Here is a 17,976-nt window from a genome sequence, read left to right as displayed (position 1 = left end):
ATCGGTGTTGCTGATGGATAATAACGCTAATGCTTCTGTTGAAATGGCAGCTTTCTTAATTGACAGCGTAGATCAAAATAACCAGTGACTTTTAACGCAGCTTCTGAATTAAATCTATTTTTTTTTACTGCATTTGATTGAAGAATTATTGTTCTTATGAGATCATCGATCCTTTAGGATCTTTATTTAAAAATTGAGGGGAAGCAATTTATCTCTAATAGTATTGCAGTTCAAAATATAACTATGCAAATTGCTTTTCTTATGGCCTTGCTATTAGAATTTCTTAAAAGTGCATTATCTAGAGATTGCTTAAGCATGCCGAAACGTTTAAACACGTATGTATGTCACACAATCCTGATTGTGCAAAAACTCCTGCCACCATGTCACTGCAACACTCAAGTGGTGGTGATGGCCGACAAAACGAGTTGATTTTGGTTTGCTTCATATCGTTTGAACTGTGACACCACGATGAATTTGCATGTTCAAACTAAACAATATAAAGAAAAACAGAACTCAAATTCTGATATCTGAAAGGCATACTGCGTATTTAAACAAACTTCTTAATAATGTTGTTATTTCTGGATTCCCGTTTGTTTAATGATCTAAGCTGTTATGCTTTTAGCTTTTTTTTTTCTTCCATTATTTGTAAGTCCCTAAATAGGCCATTATATTTCCCTTCAGGCTAGAGATGAAGATGGACGTGCTGAAACTTTCCCCCAGCAGCACTATGCTAAGGAAACTCCAAGGCTTGCCTTCAAGAATAACTGCGAACTACTTGTAAGAATAACATACTTACGACAAGTCTAGAATGTTACTTTAGCACAGTGAAAACAGTTTTTTGCGAGGGTTTGTTCTTGATTACATAATTTATGAAATATTATATTTTTCTGTGTAGAGTTCTAAGTGCTAATTCTGATATCACTGCATATTAATTATAAGATCTCAAGTTGTTTGCAAATCTTTTATATCTGATTTTAGAGCTTGAATGGCCCTGTCTTTATTAGCTTGTTTTGTATTGTAGTTTATAAGCAGTCGCTTGGAGAATGGCTAGTAAAGTTAAAAATATAACTTGGATACATGGAGCTTGGAGAAAACCCCACCCCACCCCACCCTTCCTCCTACGCCCCAAATCTGCGCTTTTGTAGCAGACAGCAGTTGCTGGGTTTGAGTAGGAAAGATAGTCCGTTTGACACACAGCACTCCCTTTAGTATTCAAGTATCCCTCCACTCTCTTGCCAACCCCATAGTCTCTCCCCTGCAGGAGTCAGTAGTGACAGGGTGGGGGGTGTTTACTGTCGGGAGAGAGGGGACATCAGCTGTGATGAAACTTGGTTCCAACGCAAGGTTAATTTGCTGTTCAGTTTAGCATTTACAGCGAGACAAGATGAAAAGCAAGCAGGAATGCCTATTATATTTCTATTAAATGAATCTGTTGGGACCTAACATTCTTGATTAGCTTTTGAGAACGAGTGCTCGGCAATGCATTTTCTGTTTACCTAAAGTCAACAGAGAATGAATTGTCATTTATTTAGAGAATCAAACACTGCTTTAGAAAATGAAGCTCTATGAAGGATCTAGCCTGTTGTCCCTCAATGTTCTTTTCTTTTCCATTGCATTAAAGCAAAAACATTTGCTCCAGCTAAATGAAAGCAGGGAAGGAAAACGAAGATGCTCGGCTGTTACATTTTGAGGTAGTTTAATTCCTGTTTGGATTTTTGGCCAAATAGAGTAGAGCTTTGCCAGGTCTCTGCCTTAGGAATTCCCACGTGTAACAACAGCCTTTGGGTTTGGCTCGAATACCAACTGTTCATTAGAAACAAAGTGGCCAGAGCGCAGGAGAAGAGTGAAGACATGCAGGCCTCCCCATGGCAGGGGCGGCAGCTGCATGCTGCCAGCGAGAACCTCCTCCACACAGCTCAGCGGGCACCCTCCAGGCAGCTCCACTCAGCCTGTGTGTGCAGTGTCCTTGACCAACCAACCTGCAGGCAGGCTCGCTGCTCAGGAATGCAACTGTTCACATGAAAATTTAACTCACCTGATCTTTTATTTGAGGGCTCTTAAACGCCCTGGTCTGCTGTAGCATTACCTATTCCGCAGGAAGTCCTTTGCACTTGGTTTTCTAATGCTCTCTTGGTAACTGCAGTTACCCGTGCCTGGTAAGGGGGAGGGTGTGTGGCCTTTATCATGTTTTGGTATCAGAATGCTTTCAGAGGTGGCTTGCTCCTTTTTACAAGGATTGTGAAGACCTATATACCATACTTAACTCCCCACTTTATATTGGAAAAGTATATGTGCTTGAGTGTATACTGGAGGAATTTTGTTTTAATGTGAACATTGTCTCCAGATACCTTTAGAGGAAATTAATGCTTGCAGCAGTACTGTGTTGGCAGTAGTTTTGAGAGGCTTGGTACAATCTTTATGGTAATGCAGTCACTGTCAGAAATGCTTTGTTTTGTTCAGTATACTTTCCTGTGAATAAAAAGAAGAAGAAGTCACAAGAAAGCTTATTTCTCTAAGGAGAAATTTAAACACACACACACACACACACACACACACACACACACACATACACACACACACACACACACACACACACACACACACACACACATATTTTGCCAGCTGCAAGAAAAGCAATGTGTTTGCTGTTGTGAATGCCTGAGAGGTTACGCTTCTTTGCAAAGAATTGTTCATTCTTAAGAGAGAAATGGGAGTTCCTTGGAGTTTTCTTACTACAGTTCCGAGGTGATTTTTAAGGAATCTGGTGGGAAGAGTTGCAAACTCTACTCCAAAGTGCCTTTTTAGCTTAAGGGTGGTTCTGGCATCTTCTTCCATGGCTAACTGCAGCCCCAGCAAGCAGCCGGTTGGGAGAGGGAGAAAAGTCCTGAGGGTACAGAGGTCTTTGGAGTTCCCAGATGATCAGAAGCACACAGCTGGAAGGCTTGTCCCATGGGCTGTAGGAACTGACAGAAAAGGCTTGAGGCCAGGTAGACAGGACATTGACTCTGTATTATTGATGGTTGAATGTCTCTGTACCCCTCCCCTAGCCCACACTTCTTGGAAGAGGCAGGAATATTGAATAACTTACAAAAAAAAAAAAGCAAAGTAAAATCAATGCCTGGAATACACAAGTGTGTGTAATCGGAAGGCACCAACAAAGGAAGCATTGGCTCTCGTAGATTGTGCTGTGCAGATGTAAAGCTCCTGGAGAGTGTTGATTTTTCCATTTAAATCCCAAAATGTGATGTGTGCCTTCACACTAGTATACTGTACACATGACTAGATAATTAGCTTGGTGGTGGCCAAGATTCTTTCTTTGGTGGTGACATAGTGGTTTCCTCATGGTTTTTAAATTAATTTAGAAAATACGCCGGGTGGTGGTGGCACGCGCCTTTAATCCCAGCACTTGGGAGGCAGAGGCAGGGTGGATCTCTGTGAGTTCGAGGCCAGCCTGGTCTACAGAGCGAGATCCAGGACAGGCACCAAAACTACACAGAGAAACCCTGTCTTGAAAAACAAAGAAACAAACCAAAAAAAAAAAAAAGAAAGAAAGAAAAGAAAAGAAAATGCAAGGGTAGAAAGACCAATGATTAGATAAACAAGTCCTATGTGATGGGCCACAGTTCAGTGTGGCCACCTTGTTCTTCATAGACAGGTGTGTGTGTGTGTGTGTGTGGTGTGTGTGTGTGTGTGTGTGTGTGTGTAAGAGGGGGCTTTGGTACATAATCAAACCATGACCAAAGAAGACAACTTTCAGTAAAAGATAGTGTGGGTGGTTTGTGTCGTCTTGACACAACAGCAACACAGCATCCAAGAACTGGGACGGGAGGGCAGTCGGAGCTCGCCATGGCGACCAGCACTTGCACGACTTCCAACTCCATTGGCAGTCATTGACTTTCTCCTGGAGAAATAAGCTTGGGACTGCAAGGTCTCCCCTAATGAAATCCCACTCAGCGGGTGGACTGTGGGAGCCAAGGGGAGAGGAAATCCTGAAGGATACGTTGAGTTCATATTTTCTCATTAGCCAGTTTTTTGTTAGTTCCCGAGAACTGGCTGGGTGAAAATCTTGTAGAAATAGAACGTAAAATTGGGCCCGGGAAGGGAAAGACCAACAACTACAAGTTGTTGAAAGGCTTGGAGAAGGGAATGAGGACAACGGAATTGACATCCCGGGGTGTGTGTGTGTGTGTGTGTGTGTGTGTGTGTGTGTGTGCGCGCGTGCGTGCGTGCGTGCGTGCGTGTGTGTGTGTGTGTGTGTGTGTGTGTGTGTGTGTGTGGTGTTGTGGTGTGTTCTTGTTTAGGCCAGGCTGTTGACCGGCGGGTCTTCGGGATTCTCTGCCTCCCCAGAGCTGGGATTACAGGTTAGAAATCGAATGAGTGCAGGAAGCCCTGAGAAGGAAGTGCAGGGGAAATAAGCTTGTCCAGCCCGGCTTCAGCTTCCAGAATCATCACCCAGAGTCTGGATCTCTATGGCTACCTCCAGCTGGAAGGGTGAGGGCTGTGGAGAAGGAGAGGGAGGGAGCCCGCAGCTGGGAGGCAAAATAAAAATAGCATGGGAAAGAATTCTTTCTGGTCACTTACAATGCCGGGGAGGGAGAAGAGGAAAACTATTTTAGTGTGGAGGCCTCATAAACAGAGATGATGGGGAGGAGAGCTGATTGCTCTACCTCAGTTCCTTTTGGAGGCAGGCAGGTGGGTTAGAAGATGTGGACACGTCATTCTCCAGCCTCAGAAATGCCTGTGTCAGCGCAGCGTTCGGCTCACAGGTATCCTCCATGCATTGTACTAGACGAGCAGAGAGGGATATGGAACAGGAAAAAGACACCATCCCTGCCCCGAAGGAGCGAGCGCACTGTTCAATAGAGCCAGGTATACCCAGCACGGTAGCCATTAAGCATATGGGTTCTTGGGTAAAACAGTCAAGTTTGCCCCATAGATCCAAAGGCATAAAGTACATATGACATCACAGTGGACTGGGGCTTTTATCTCTTGGGCCGCTCTGAGTTTACAGTCTTCGTCTGTAAAGCCTCGGGGGAGGTTGTAAAGACGACACAATGGTGTATTGAAGGTCCCTGTTGTCAGTACAAATTAGCTATGCAATTGGGATTCTTCTTATCATCTTGGTTGTTGCCATTGCGTGGTAAGCCATGTCCTGGAAAAGCACTAGGAAAGTTCCCGTGTGTGAAAGAGAATGAAATTCTTGTCGCATGCAGCCCGTGCCCTGGAAGATGCTTTTGTTCTAGGTCTTGCCACAGGTGGCTATTGGTTATAGGAACTGGTGTGGGAGGGAAGGAGCAGAAGGAAGGCAGGATGGTAGGAGAGTGCAGGCCATGTCCCCTGTAGCCTGTGTAGCATCTCAGTTGGCCAAGTATGGAGAACCTGAAGACTAAGGAGAAGGCAGATGGGCAGGTCTGTGAAGTGTCCTCATCCATGACCAATCCTATGGATTCTACTTCATAAAAATTCCTAGTGTTTCTATAGATTAAAAATTACTATGGAAAGTTTCTAATGTTCAAAATTATAGGAATTATCATGTACCCCATGTGCATTTCCCAGGTGCAAACACTCATCAGCTAGAGGCTAATCTTGCTCTTGATAGCCCATTATTTGTTGTTATTATTATTTTTTTTATTTTTATTTTTTTATTATTATATTTTAATTGAAGTAGAATTACATTGCTTTCCCCCTCCCATTACTCCCTCTAGCCCTCCTCAGGTATCCCCTCCAACCTCTCTCATGCTTCCCCTCAAACTGACAGTCTCTTTTTGCTTTGATTATTATTGTTATGAACACACACTCACACACACACACACACACACACACACACACACACACACACACACCCGGGTCTATATTGTTGTTTGTGTGCATATGGTTTCAGGGCTGGCTACTGTCACTCTGCACTGGACAATCAATAGGGGGCTCATCCCTGATGAGAGAGGCTAATTCTCCTCGTCCTGGCAGTTACTGGTTTCCTGTGGCTCTTTGTCTAGGGATGGGGCACTGTGAAAACTTCCACGTTAAAACGTCCACGTAAACGTTTGACGTTAAAACATTGCTATAACCGTTGCCCCATCTTGCCGATGGAGCCACTTCTAGGAGAGATTGTTTCACGGTGGATTTCTTGGTATTCTGGCTCCTACAACCCTGCTACCTCGTCTTCCTCAATGAGCCCTGGATGCAGGAGCTGTGATGGCGATGCATAGGTTGGAGCTGGGCTCTTCACAGTCCACTGATCTTTGCCATGTGTCCTGCTGTGGTTTGCTATAACGGTCTCCATCTGCTGCAAAGAGAGGCTTCTCTGCTGAGGGGTGGCGGCTCACTGGCCTGTGTAGAAGGATAAGATATAGAATGTAGCAAGGCATTCTGCTGATCTACCCAGTGGAGGGAGTGGATTCTTTTCTAAGGTCCGGGGCCTCACTAGCCCAGAGAAACTGGCTTAGGATTATAGTACCTAGGCATGGCTTCCCTCCCGTTGAGTGGGCCTTAAGCCCAGTTAGACAGCTCTTGGTTACCACCAACACGTGAGTTCCACTTATTGCACCTTCACAGATATCTTGACATGCTGGTCACTGTTGTTCATAGGTGTTGCAGCTGGGTAGGACTATTACCTCCCTCCCTTCACAGCTTGTGTAGTGTTTTCTAGAACCATGGATGCTTGACCACAGGAAAGGGACTTTCAGGTCAGATCTATCTCAAATCATCCAAGTCCTGTGCACTAAGTACGCCATGTTTTCAGCAATAGGGGCTCACCCTCAAGCCCTAAGAGGCAGCCTAGACTACGCTGACAGTCCGTATGGTTTGGGGGGTCACCTGGACTAGCCTGACCAGCTGTAAAAGGGAGCTTCTTGTGCCTGGTACAGCAGTTTTGTTAGTCTATAGTTCTTGTAGAGGGAATTGTCAGCCCAAGTGACTCAACTTCCTTCAGCGTGTGTGTTTGTGGGGGGTGGGGTGCGCGTGCACGCGTGCATGGATGGATGTGTGTCTGCATGTGTGTGAGCATGAGTTTGTATATACACTTGTATGCACTGTGTATAATTTTAAGTAAATATAAACTAATATGATTCCCTGAGGCTTTTTTTTTTCTGGTTTTTTTTTTTTTTTTTTTTTTTTTTTTTTTCCGAGACAGGGTTTCTCTGTGTAGTTTTGGTGCCTGTCCTGGATCTCACTCTGGAGACCAGGCTGGCCTTGAACTCACAGAGATCCACCTGGCTCTGCCTCCCGAGTGCTGGGATTAAAGGCGTGTGCCACCACCGATTCCCTGAGGCTTTATCAAACAACACTGATATTTGTCTCTATCCCTTCTTCTTCGATACTGACTTCCCTCCCTCCTTCTCAATTGGAACCCCTCCCCCATCTTTTCCATTTTCCACGTTGTATTACCTGTATCCTGCTAGTCTGCCCCCGACCCTGCCTGGTCCCTGGTCTCTGTGGTTACTCTGTGTTGTATATTCACAGCTGAGGATTTGGAGCTGGGATCCGCTGATGTGAGAGGACACGTGATGTTTGTCTTTCTGGGTCTGCGTTACCTCATTCAGTATAAACTCTTCTAGGCCCATCTATTTACCTGCAAATTTCATGATTTCATTTTTCCTTACAGCTGAGTTGTATTCCATTGGGTATGTGTATTGCCTTTTCGTTGTCCATTCATCTGTCAGGACATTTAGACTGTTTCCATTTCCTAGCTATTGTGACTAGGGCAGCAAGGAACATGACTGAGCAGGTATCTGTGGAGCAGGATGGGAGTCCTCTGGGCATGCGTGAAGGGGTGGTATAGTTGGGTCATAGGGTAGATTTGTTTTTAGTTTTAATTTTTTTCTGTGGATTTTCCATACTGACTTCCAGAGTGACTGCACCCATTCGCATTCCCATGAGCAGTGACTGTTTTTCTCTTTCTCCACAACCTGGCCAGGGTATGTTGTCAATTGTTTTGTTAATCTTAACCATTCTGACTGGGCTGAGATGAAATCTCAAAATTGTCTTAATTTGTGTTTCCCTAATTGCTAAGGACGATGGGCAGGCACTTCTTGGGGTGTTCCTTAGCCATTTTTATTTCTTCCATACAGAATTCTGTTTAGATTCCTAGCCTGTTCTTAGTTGATCATTCCCCTGGAGGATTATGAAGCGTGTGTTCTCTCTTCTTGTGGGGAGGTTTTGTTTGTTTATTTGTTTTTGGTGAAGGTTTTGGTGTGCACCTTCCCTGGTCGGTCCTGCACTGATGCTGATTAAGAGGGGAGTTGGAGCTTTGGAGCTATTCACATAAGACAGATGACCCTCGCTTGTGCGCTGTGTTCCTCCCTGCCCAGTCTAACCGTGCACGTCTTGGACAATCAGGCCACATTTCCAAAGCCCTAAAGATGAAGTGTGCATACCCCAGTTCCGGGAATGGCTTGACTCTTTGCCCTCCGGCCTCTGCTTCTCCATTCATTTATTTTAAAATAAGACTCACTTTCTTTGAACCCAGGGCACCAACACCCGCCAGCCCCATCATAGCAATGAAGGGAGAGTCTGCATGGCCATCCTGTATTTGGATTTGTCATGCCAGGCTAGAACCTCTGTGTCATGGACACACAACAAAAACCCTTAAAATGTGATAGCAACCGCCACACTTCATTTGGAATGTAATCAGCTCTTCAAAACAGTTACAAGTGACCAAAGTCCTTCTCCCCGATGCTGTTGTTCTAATTAAAGCCACACGTGTGACCTCACTCCATTCAAGTGTGCAGATTGGTGCTTTGCTGTTGCAGCTGAGCTACACAAGCACTGACAATGGGCCCATGTGGCACACCTGAACTACGGAAGCAAACGAAACGTCATAGGCCGTGAACACGTGTAGCATTCCGTGTATCTGTTTCCTACAAGAGGGACTACAACAGACCCAAAGGGTAGAATGGCCCGGGAAACCGCAGGGATGACTGATGCTGCCCCGAGAGAACTGGCCTGTCTCAACATCTTTCTACCCATCTCCCAGATCCCTCTACTCTTGAACTACTCCTGTGTTCCCTTAGGATTCTGGGATGGCTTTCAAACAAATAAAAGCCCTTTCTGGAACTGAAAGCAATGGTCTTAAACCAAGCAAGATATGGCTCTGACAAGGTGGGCCGTTTATGCTCTTTGGCAAGACCATCTTGATTCTACACATACTGAAAGGGATGGCTGCCATACCAGATTTCCTGTTTCATCAGCACATTCCTCTGCCGCCACTTGAGTGGTGGCCCTACTTTGTTCTTTTGTCAAAAAGGCTTTGGGCTCCTCTTTCTGCCATGGTCTTGTGGTTCAGAACCTTTCTTTTTTCCTGGATAAAGACCCTCCAGACCGCACTGGGCCATCTCCTCTCTCCTCCCACCTGTACCAACTGTATCCTAACTCTCTTTTTAGTTCTTTTTATTTGGAGAAGATGCTACCTAGGGATGGGCTAAAGTTGCTAGCCCCTGCTCTCCTCCCGAGGCTCTGGGGCATGTAGGAGCCTTGATTTGCTCTGAAGCCCCAGTTGCCAGCAGACTCTCCTCTTCCAAGGCTTGGAGAAATCTTTGCCTTTCTAGTTTCAGGGCAGCTGTATGGGGAGGTATGAGGTGGAGTGGTTAGGTTTTCACACTGGCTTCTCACACAGTACATGCGGACGTTCTCAGAGCCGGAGAGACAGAGTGAGGCCGTGTGCTCTCTAAGGGTGCCGTTGTGGTTTGGCAGGTGGGAGCAGGATCTGTCCCTGCTCTGCCAGCTCTGCGACACAAGCGAAGTTCCCGTCCCAGGGCCATGAGGCACTTCATAGGTCAACCTGGAAACCAAAGTGGATCGTGTATAGGAAGTACTTAGCGTGCACGTGGTAGGAACCTTGTTTCTAGTAAAACAGAACTGGAAGGACCCAAGGTTCAAAGAAAGCCTTGGGGCAGAAGTTAGAAGTGCTTCCCCCTCCACGAGCCTCTTCCCACCTGTTCTATAGGATATATTAGAAAGCCAAACATGGTGTTTCATTGTTGTTTTGGTTTAGAGACCAGGTTCTCAGTTATAGCTAGATTAGCCTTCAACTTGCCATCCTCCTGCCTCGACTTTCTAGGTGCTGGAGTTACAGATGTGCACCACCCTACTGAGCTTCCAAGTGTAGTGTTTTACCTGAAGTACAAGAACTCCGGGGAATCCACACAGCCATTCACTTGTCTGTTTGTGCCCCAGGAACTAGAAAGGCCTGTTGACTGGTGGTCGGTGTTGCTGGTTGGTGAAGGACTGCGATGTTTGAGTCCTGTTTTAGGAAGATCCTAAAAGTTAGCTTGGTGAATGGACTGTTGCCAGATTTAGAATCTTTACCCCTGTACCCATGGGCTGTGTGACTTTGGGCAAATTATGTAATCTCTGCTTCTGTGTCCTCCTCTAAACTGGGAACAGTAACAGTTATCCACTAAGGCTAGTGTGAGGTGTAAGAGAATGAAGTTCTGTAAGTTGCTTAGAAAGGTCTTTGGCAAACACTTGGCCCTTTATTGTGTTGTTATGATTGGATTTAGTCTAACACTGCTTGCTTTGAACCACATCTTAGATTCCTCCTTGCCCAAATTTTCAAGCAAATCTGAATTTTTCATATGCATATGCATTTGGAAGCCATAGAACAAGGTGGGTGCAAAGTACACCATGTAACTAATTCTTAGCATACACCTAAAATATATATTACTCTCAAGAAATATTATGTACATGATCCAAGACCTCTTGAGTCTGCCCAACCCTTTAAAAGGAAGGTGTTAATCTGAGAACGCAAGTAGTTGGGTGTGGTGGAGCACACCTGTAGTCCTAGCATGCTGGGAGTCCAGGCAGGGGAGTGTTAAAAGTTCAAGGCCAGCATGGGCTATATAGTGAAGTCCTGTCTCAAAACAAAATAATTAGTTTAATCAAGAAAATAATAGTAACAAAAAAAAGTGATATGTGCAGAGAAATGCCTGTATTAACAAAACTGTGCCTCTGGCCGCAGTAAGAAGACAAGAAACCCTGTGTGGGTCGCTCCAGTGAGCAGTGTGGTACCAGGTCTAGATTTCCATTTCTACCTTAACTTTGCTAAGGTGATACTGTTTCAACTTTGTAGACAAGGAAATTAAATTACAGAGATGTCACTCTCTGGCTGGTGGGGAAGAGGAAAGTTTCCAGTGGACAGAGCTGGTTTTAACCAACTTTCCTCTGACCCCATCCTGAGTTCAGGCCAGCATGTACTTCTGCCTCCACAGGGTCTTATATCATTTTCTAGACCAGTGCCAGAGGAGCTCAGCCTGTAATCGTGGGATGAAGGATCAAGTCTTCATAGCCTCTCTGTAGTGACAGGTCTTACGTAGCCCCTGAAGCCGAGAAGAATATCTATGTGACAAATAACTGTTTATTCAGCAAGAGAGGTCGAAGTTTGAGAATTCTCAGTACATCATAAAGTGGGGAACAGAGCCAAATCATATATTTTTTAATTCTGTAGACTTGGGACATTAACAGAACAGCTATAAACTATAGAAAAGGTATTTTAATTTGACATACATTTTGAAAATCTGAGAATCATAGAATATAGGCAGCTTCTAAGTTTCCTTTTGAAGATTTTTATACTTTTTTATCACTAAGGTCAAAATTTTTATTAAATTTTATATGTGTCTATATATGAGTATGTGCAGGTAAGTGAAGATGCCCTTAGGGTCCAGAACAGGTTGTTGGGTCCCCTAGATCTGGAGTTACAGGCAGTTGTTGTTAGTTATTAAGCAGCGCTGCTTACCATGCAAGAAAAGCCATGAGACAGAAGACCCACTATAAGAGTTTATTAGGGGAAGGGGAACAGAGGGGATGTGCTTAATTATGTGCTTAATTAAGTCTATGCGAATGGTCCTGCAAGGAGAGAGCGGGGAGGGGTCTGTAACCTGCTTTTATAGAATCCCCCCCCATGCACATGCGCATATGGGCTTACGTAGCTACGCCACACATGCGCATAGATTACATGATCACGCTGCAGGCAAATTATGTGACCGTGCAGAGCATGAATTACTTAAGGCCCCAGAATGACTAAGTCTTGCCAGCGCATGCGCGGTCATGGGGGGTGGCTAGAAATTCCAACAGTCGTGAGCCGCCTGACATGGGTGCTGAGAACCAACACTTGGGTCGTCTGCGAGAGTGTGTGTACCCTTCACCCTGGAGCCGTTTCTCCAGCCCATAAGACCATCTTAGGCTTTAGCTACCATCTTTTTAATTGCTAGAACTCAACAATTACCTAAAATAGCAGTGAGAAGCTACCTCTGACATTTTCTAGGAGACTATAGATCATATAGCAAGTAAAATAAGGAAATCAAACAGGATGTCCATTTATCAATATAAAATACATAAATAACAAATAACCAACCAGAACTCAATCTATCACATTTTGTCATGAACTTGGTTTCTATTTAGAAGAAAAAGCTCATGAGAGCCTGTTGTGGGAAAGGAGAAAAATACATAAACACTAGAGCTGAGAAAAATGGTGTGTGCATAATGAAGGAGTCAAGAAATTGAAGACAGGGGTGTGGGGTGATGAGAGCCAATGGGAGGCAGGAAGAGGGACGGGAAAGGGCGGAGACAGGCTGGGTCAGGAGAGCAAGAGCCATTGAGACAAGTGTCCTCCAGTGCGTCTGTCGTCTAGTAGCTCTCCTAGCTGTGGGTTGGTTGGTTGGTTTCACGTCCTGCTGCTCTGGTCTGAAGCATGGAGGAGGTTTCTTGGAGGGCCTTCTTCCGGGCCCTGCAGGCAGACCCTGTTTCTGCTTTCATGATTAAGTGTGCCCAGGAAGAGGGGCACTTCCCAGAGGACCTTTTTCTCCGTTCCTCATGGGCCACCCTGGCTGAGATCTCTGTGTGGCATGTTGTCTGTTTCATCTCCGGACTTCTGGAACTGTGCTTGCCTTATGCTTTTTTTTTTTTTTTTTTTTTGTGGATTCTAAGGGTCCCGCCCCACCCCCACCCCCGACACTAAGACTTTAACAACTCAAAAATGGGAGTCACATATTACAATTGATGGCCTGTCATTGTTTAATTGGCAGTGCTTTCTCCCTTGAGGTATTAAAATAATGGCATCTTAACAGCCCGTTGGTGATAGAGACTCGGTGAGCTGTGACGCGGCTGCTCAGGAATTATTTGTCGGGTGAGTGCCTGCGCTAGCCCACATCCCTCGGTCTAGTCCCGAGAAAAGCGAAATGTCCGCCAAAAGTTAGTTCTGGATTGTATCTGCTGTATCTCCAACCGAAGTGGAGTTGAGAGGGCGGGGCGGCCTCTGATAACCCTGACCCAGCAAGTTCCTTGCTGTACACTTTACCACGGCGCGGCCCTTGCAAATGAAATGTTGAACCGGCTAAGCTGGCTTTAAAACAATAAACAGTACTTTTGTCTTAATTATCCTGAAAATGCTTATCCGTCAATATTTCATGAAGATGCTCCTCCTCCATCTCTTTAGTAGGAAAGGCTGTAGATTGCATCAGAATAACATGAGTAACGTCATTTTGTACATTTTGTAAATTAGGATGGCCATATCTCTCACCATCACCGTTGCCCGCATTCTTTAGCGAAGTCCCCAGCCTACAGAAGAGACAAAGTACACATGCGTGTGTTTCCTGCATCTCAGAATGTTGATTGACAGTTAGTATCAGACTATGTTGTGGATAAAGTTATTCGAGATCCTTCACTGAGAAGCCTCTGACGTTCTTGGAATCCACTCCTCATGGTTTGGGTTCCTCTGAATGGAAAATTCAAATCTAAATTTGATTCTAACATAGTTTGATAAATGTATCAGGCATTTCCAGTGAGATAAATACCACTTTTGGATTAGAGAAATATTTATGTATTTACTAGATAGCTTAAATTTGAAAATGAGCAACATTGGTGCATAGATATATGAAACATAAAATATGAAGGCAAATTTATGTATTCTGTGCAGAAATGTGGTTCTGTATATAAAGAAAACTGAAGACAAGCAAAGGCATTATTCAAGTGTTTATGAGTCTATGACATTTAACTCATTTCAAACATTTATCTAGCATTTTTTCTCAACTAATTCAATGTTTACATATGAGTACATAAAAATAAATAACATGGGAAAATCAAGTTGTAATGAAATTTTTATATTCATTTTTTTCCTTAGCCTTCATGCATTTTGATTTTTAAACTGTGTCTCGCTGTCATCAAATCAGCCAAGTTGAAAATTGAGCTGCGTCAGTGGAGACAGTCAGTCCTGATAATTCACACCCAAAATACCTTCTCTCCAGGGAAATAGTCTCCCTGGTTTATGTTGTCTGAAGAGTTTCTGTCTCTAATTTATTCTTTTGTACGTACTACATGGAAATAGATCTGTTATGCAATTCAGTGTCTATAAAGATTTCAAGCTCTCAGAAATCTGTATATTTAATGTTATGGACACATCTCAAAATTAGAATTAATACAAGACTAGGTGGGGGAGGGAGAGAGATTTTGAAGACATTTTTCCTTCAATGACTTGTATTTCTTGGACACCTAGTGCAGTAGGCATAGGTCAAATTGTAAGTTTAAATTGTACTTATATGAACAATATATTCCAGCATGTTGTAAGTTTTCAGGGCACTCTGGGGACTAGACACTAGAAACACACACACACACACACACACACACACACACACACACACACACACACACGTACACAAACGGTAACCTAATGAGGAAGAAATGATGGGCTGGTCTTATTAGGAAAAGGTAGGTTCTCAGGGCTGGTCTTATCAGGAAAAGGTAGGTTCTCAGGAGAGATGGAACCTGAGCTGCTCCTTGGAGGATGGGTGGCAGGGGAAGTGCATCCTTTGTCCAAGGGAAGATGTAAAACGGTGATGTGAGTGGGAGCATAGTGCACTGGGAGGGGGAAGCAGGTGGACACTGGGCTGGTACCATTCTGTGAGCGAGAACAGAATTACCCTGGCATTTTCAGAAGACTGAGAGCGAAGCAGCCAATTTTTATGTTTTGTGTTTTAGGCTGTAGGGACCTGTGTTAGATGTCTGAGCCAGGAATTACTCTTATGGAAGAATGCTTTCCCAGATTGGAAGAGGAACTGGGAAACTTCTAGAAGGCAGGCAGAACAGTCCAGGCTGTGATGAAGACAAAGACTTCTCACAGGTGGGAATGAGAAAGAGACACTGCAGTTGACGGTCCAAAAGCCCCGACAGTCAAGTTCTTCTGACCATCTTAACGTGCAGAGCTGCAGAGATCTTTCTCCGGCCAACTGTCTCATAAATTTGAACTTTTGAGCAGCAGTCTTAATTAAGTCACTAGTTGTGTCCAGTGGGGGAAATATGATCAAAGCAAAAGGAGGAAACTGGTTTAGAAATATTTGTGCTCTAGGGTGGTTCTGGAGTCATTGTGATTTAAACTGTACAAACTAGGAAAAGGTTCCCAACTTGAATGACTTAGAGGGGGACTCTTCAGCCACAAGGATGCAGCCATCCCTTCCCTCTGGAAACTGCATTCAGGTTTCTAGCACACATACCCTGGTGTCTAGACTTCACTTTGGCTGTGGAGTACTTGGCTTTGGAGTGTTGGGAGGATCCATTTTTATACTTGTCAAAGGAATGCTAACTGTACATGCCATTTAGGTTTACTGTAAAAGTTAGATAAGGAAATAAATACCAAGTGTTTGCATATAATGAGTGTTCAGTAAAAGGAACATTCCTCTTTTATAGTCAACTTTTGAGAGAAAGAAGGAAATAATGAATGAAATCCACAAATCCTTCAACATTTGTTCTTAAAGATGGCAAGAAAAAATGGCACACAGTGGGTATCAAGATGGCTTGGCCAGTGAAGGCACCTGCTGCCAAGCCACTGTCCTGCACGAGGTCCCTGGGACACATGCTGGCAGGAGAGTGCCAACTCCTCCAAACTGTCTTCTGATCTCCGTATCTGCTGTGGCATGTGCACATCTTTTCTGCAAATAACGTTTTTTTTTTTAAATGCAAAAGACTCAGGAGACATGGCTTGGCTTGTATGTTCATGGGTTCTTTACATCTTAAACTGTATGCAGGACTCCAGCTGAAGAAATGACATCCAGCCAATAATATTCCTAAAAAATTTCAAACTCTTCATCCAATAAAAACATTGTATTGAATTTACGGGGCTGACTGTCATAGGACACTTCACTAACAGAGCATGATTTTTTTGAGAAAAAAAAAATGAGCTCACCACGAAAGATTTGTTAGATAATTCTCCCAAATCGAATTTCTTTTGCTACCACATTCATACAGTATTCTAATTATGACCATTTAAAATCCTACTTTCCTCTTTAAAGCGAACAAAAATCACTGAGTTTTTGGTCTCCTCCTCCTCCTTTTTTGTTGATAACTTTCAAACACATGAGTTAGGTGTTGTATAATTGGCTGGGAATCTGTTTTCCTTTGGTCAGTCTGGAATATTTAAAAAAAAGGAGTGAATCAGAAATCTAAACTAAGGTGAGGGAAATGTCACAGAGGGAGCTTGTTTAGGCTTCTCCCTCTTTAGCTTTATTTTACTTTTTGATACAGGCTCTCAGATAGCCCAGACTGGCCTTGAACTTCTAAACCACCCCCACCCTGAATGCTGGGGTTATAGGCATGGGCTGCCACACCTGTCCAGGACTCCTCTTTAAAATAGTTGAGCTGCTCATATTCAGATGGCCAGGGTCACGTTCAAGATTAAAGTGGCTGCAGGACAGTGGGTGCCTGTAAGAGCAGCGGACGTTGCACACAGGAAGCAAGAGTCGTCCTTTTTCTTTCTGCTCCTAGTCATGGACTTATTTAGTCTGATTTGATTTTAGCTTTGTTAGGCTTTCTAAACCTGTCAGGGTTTTGAAGGCTTTATTTTTCTACCCCAGCAGGAATTAGACGACATGTAAAGTGCCCTTTTCTTCTCCTACAAGGAGGGGACAGTGAGAGTCCAGTCTAGTCTAATCATGGCAGCCGTGTGGCGCATCTCATGAGTTCCCAGATGTGACTGGCTTCTCCAGGAACCATCGGGTCCTATTGCTCTGTGCCTGGCAGGCTGGCTTGCACCTCATGGAAGCATGAGCCCCAGCAAACGAAGAAAACAACTGAAATTCAGATTTAAAAAAAAAAAGCTGTGGCTGAATCTACCATTCAGACAAAAATGACTCAAATTCGTAGGTTTACATTTCAGTTTTCTTTTGCAGAAAAGCGGTGCTGGGATTATTATGGTTGCTGGTGATTGGAGCTAAGCCTGGGTTTAGGAATCTCCTCTTCTTCTTCACTGTTGGCTGCCATCATCACCATATCCTTAGTGTGTCCTGGCCAAAACCTTGGCGTCTCCACTTTCACTGTTTTCCTTAGTTAGACTCTGTGCAGGAACCCTACCCTCGTGCTGTCCCCAGAATCTGTGTCACAGGTTTGTTCCGCCATCCCATCAGTAAACTTTTATTGCGGAACCTATTATGTGCAGGGCACAAGATTGGCTGGATGGTTGTTTTAAGACCAAGTTTCATGCATCCCAGGCTAGTCTCAAAGTCACTGTGTAACCTTGAACTTATGATTCTGAACCCCGTTGAGTGACGGGGTCCATGTGTGCACTACCACGCCTTCGTTGCTGTTGCTGTTGTTTATTTTTGCTCGGCATCAGACCCAGGGGTGTTCTGTATGCTAGGCGAGCGCTCCACCTGTTACACTACATCCCCAGTACTTCTTCCTGAGTGTTACAAGATACCTTGTATGATCAAACGATGCACATACAAATGATGTGTATGTGTGTGTATATATGTGTATATACATACATATATGTGTGTATATATATACACATATATAAACTATTTGTATGTACAAAGGCCTTTTACTAAGAGCTTTGAGTAGATACTCAAGAAACACCTAACATATGAGTGAATCAACAAGCCATGCTTGGTGTGGCTCCCCATTGGCCGTTCTCCACAATGTGCTAAGACTCTACAGTCTCCCCCAGTTCTAGGGGGTTACCGGAAGTGTCTGCAATGAGGCTGTGCTGGCTGACTAAGA

At 44.1% G+C, this 17,976-nt stretch overlaps 1 protein-coding gene across 2 annotated transcripts in view; it reads left to right on the top strand.

Moving 5' to 3' along the window:
- Positions 1-17,976, top strand: part of Sobp (sine oculis binding protein homolog) — a 166,275-nt gene that overhangs the window by 96,097 nt on the left and 52,202 nt on the right. Inside the window, exon 5 of one of the 2 annotated variants that reach the window (XM_052751546.1) lies at positions 682-777. The exons of the other annotated variant lie outside the window; for it this stretch is intronic. Within the exon in view, the coding sequence (XP_052607506.1) occupies positions 682-777 (96 nt within the window). The remainder of the gene's footprint in view (positions 1-681; positions 778-17,976) is intronic. 2 annotated transcript variants of the gene reach the window in all.

Source organism: Peromyscus californicus, unplaced genomic scaffold (genome assembly GCF_007827085.1).
Source record: "Peromyscus californicus insignis strain IS unplaced genomic scaffold, ASM782708v3 Scaffold_22__1_contigs__length_63687245, whole genome shotgun sequence".
Lineage (NCBI taxonomy): Eukaryota > Metazoa > Chordata > Mammalia > Rodentia > Cricetidae > Peromyscus > Peromyscus californicus.
This window is presented reverse-complemented; position numbering and strand designations above follow the sequence as displayed.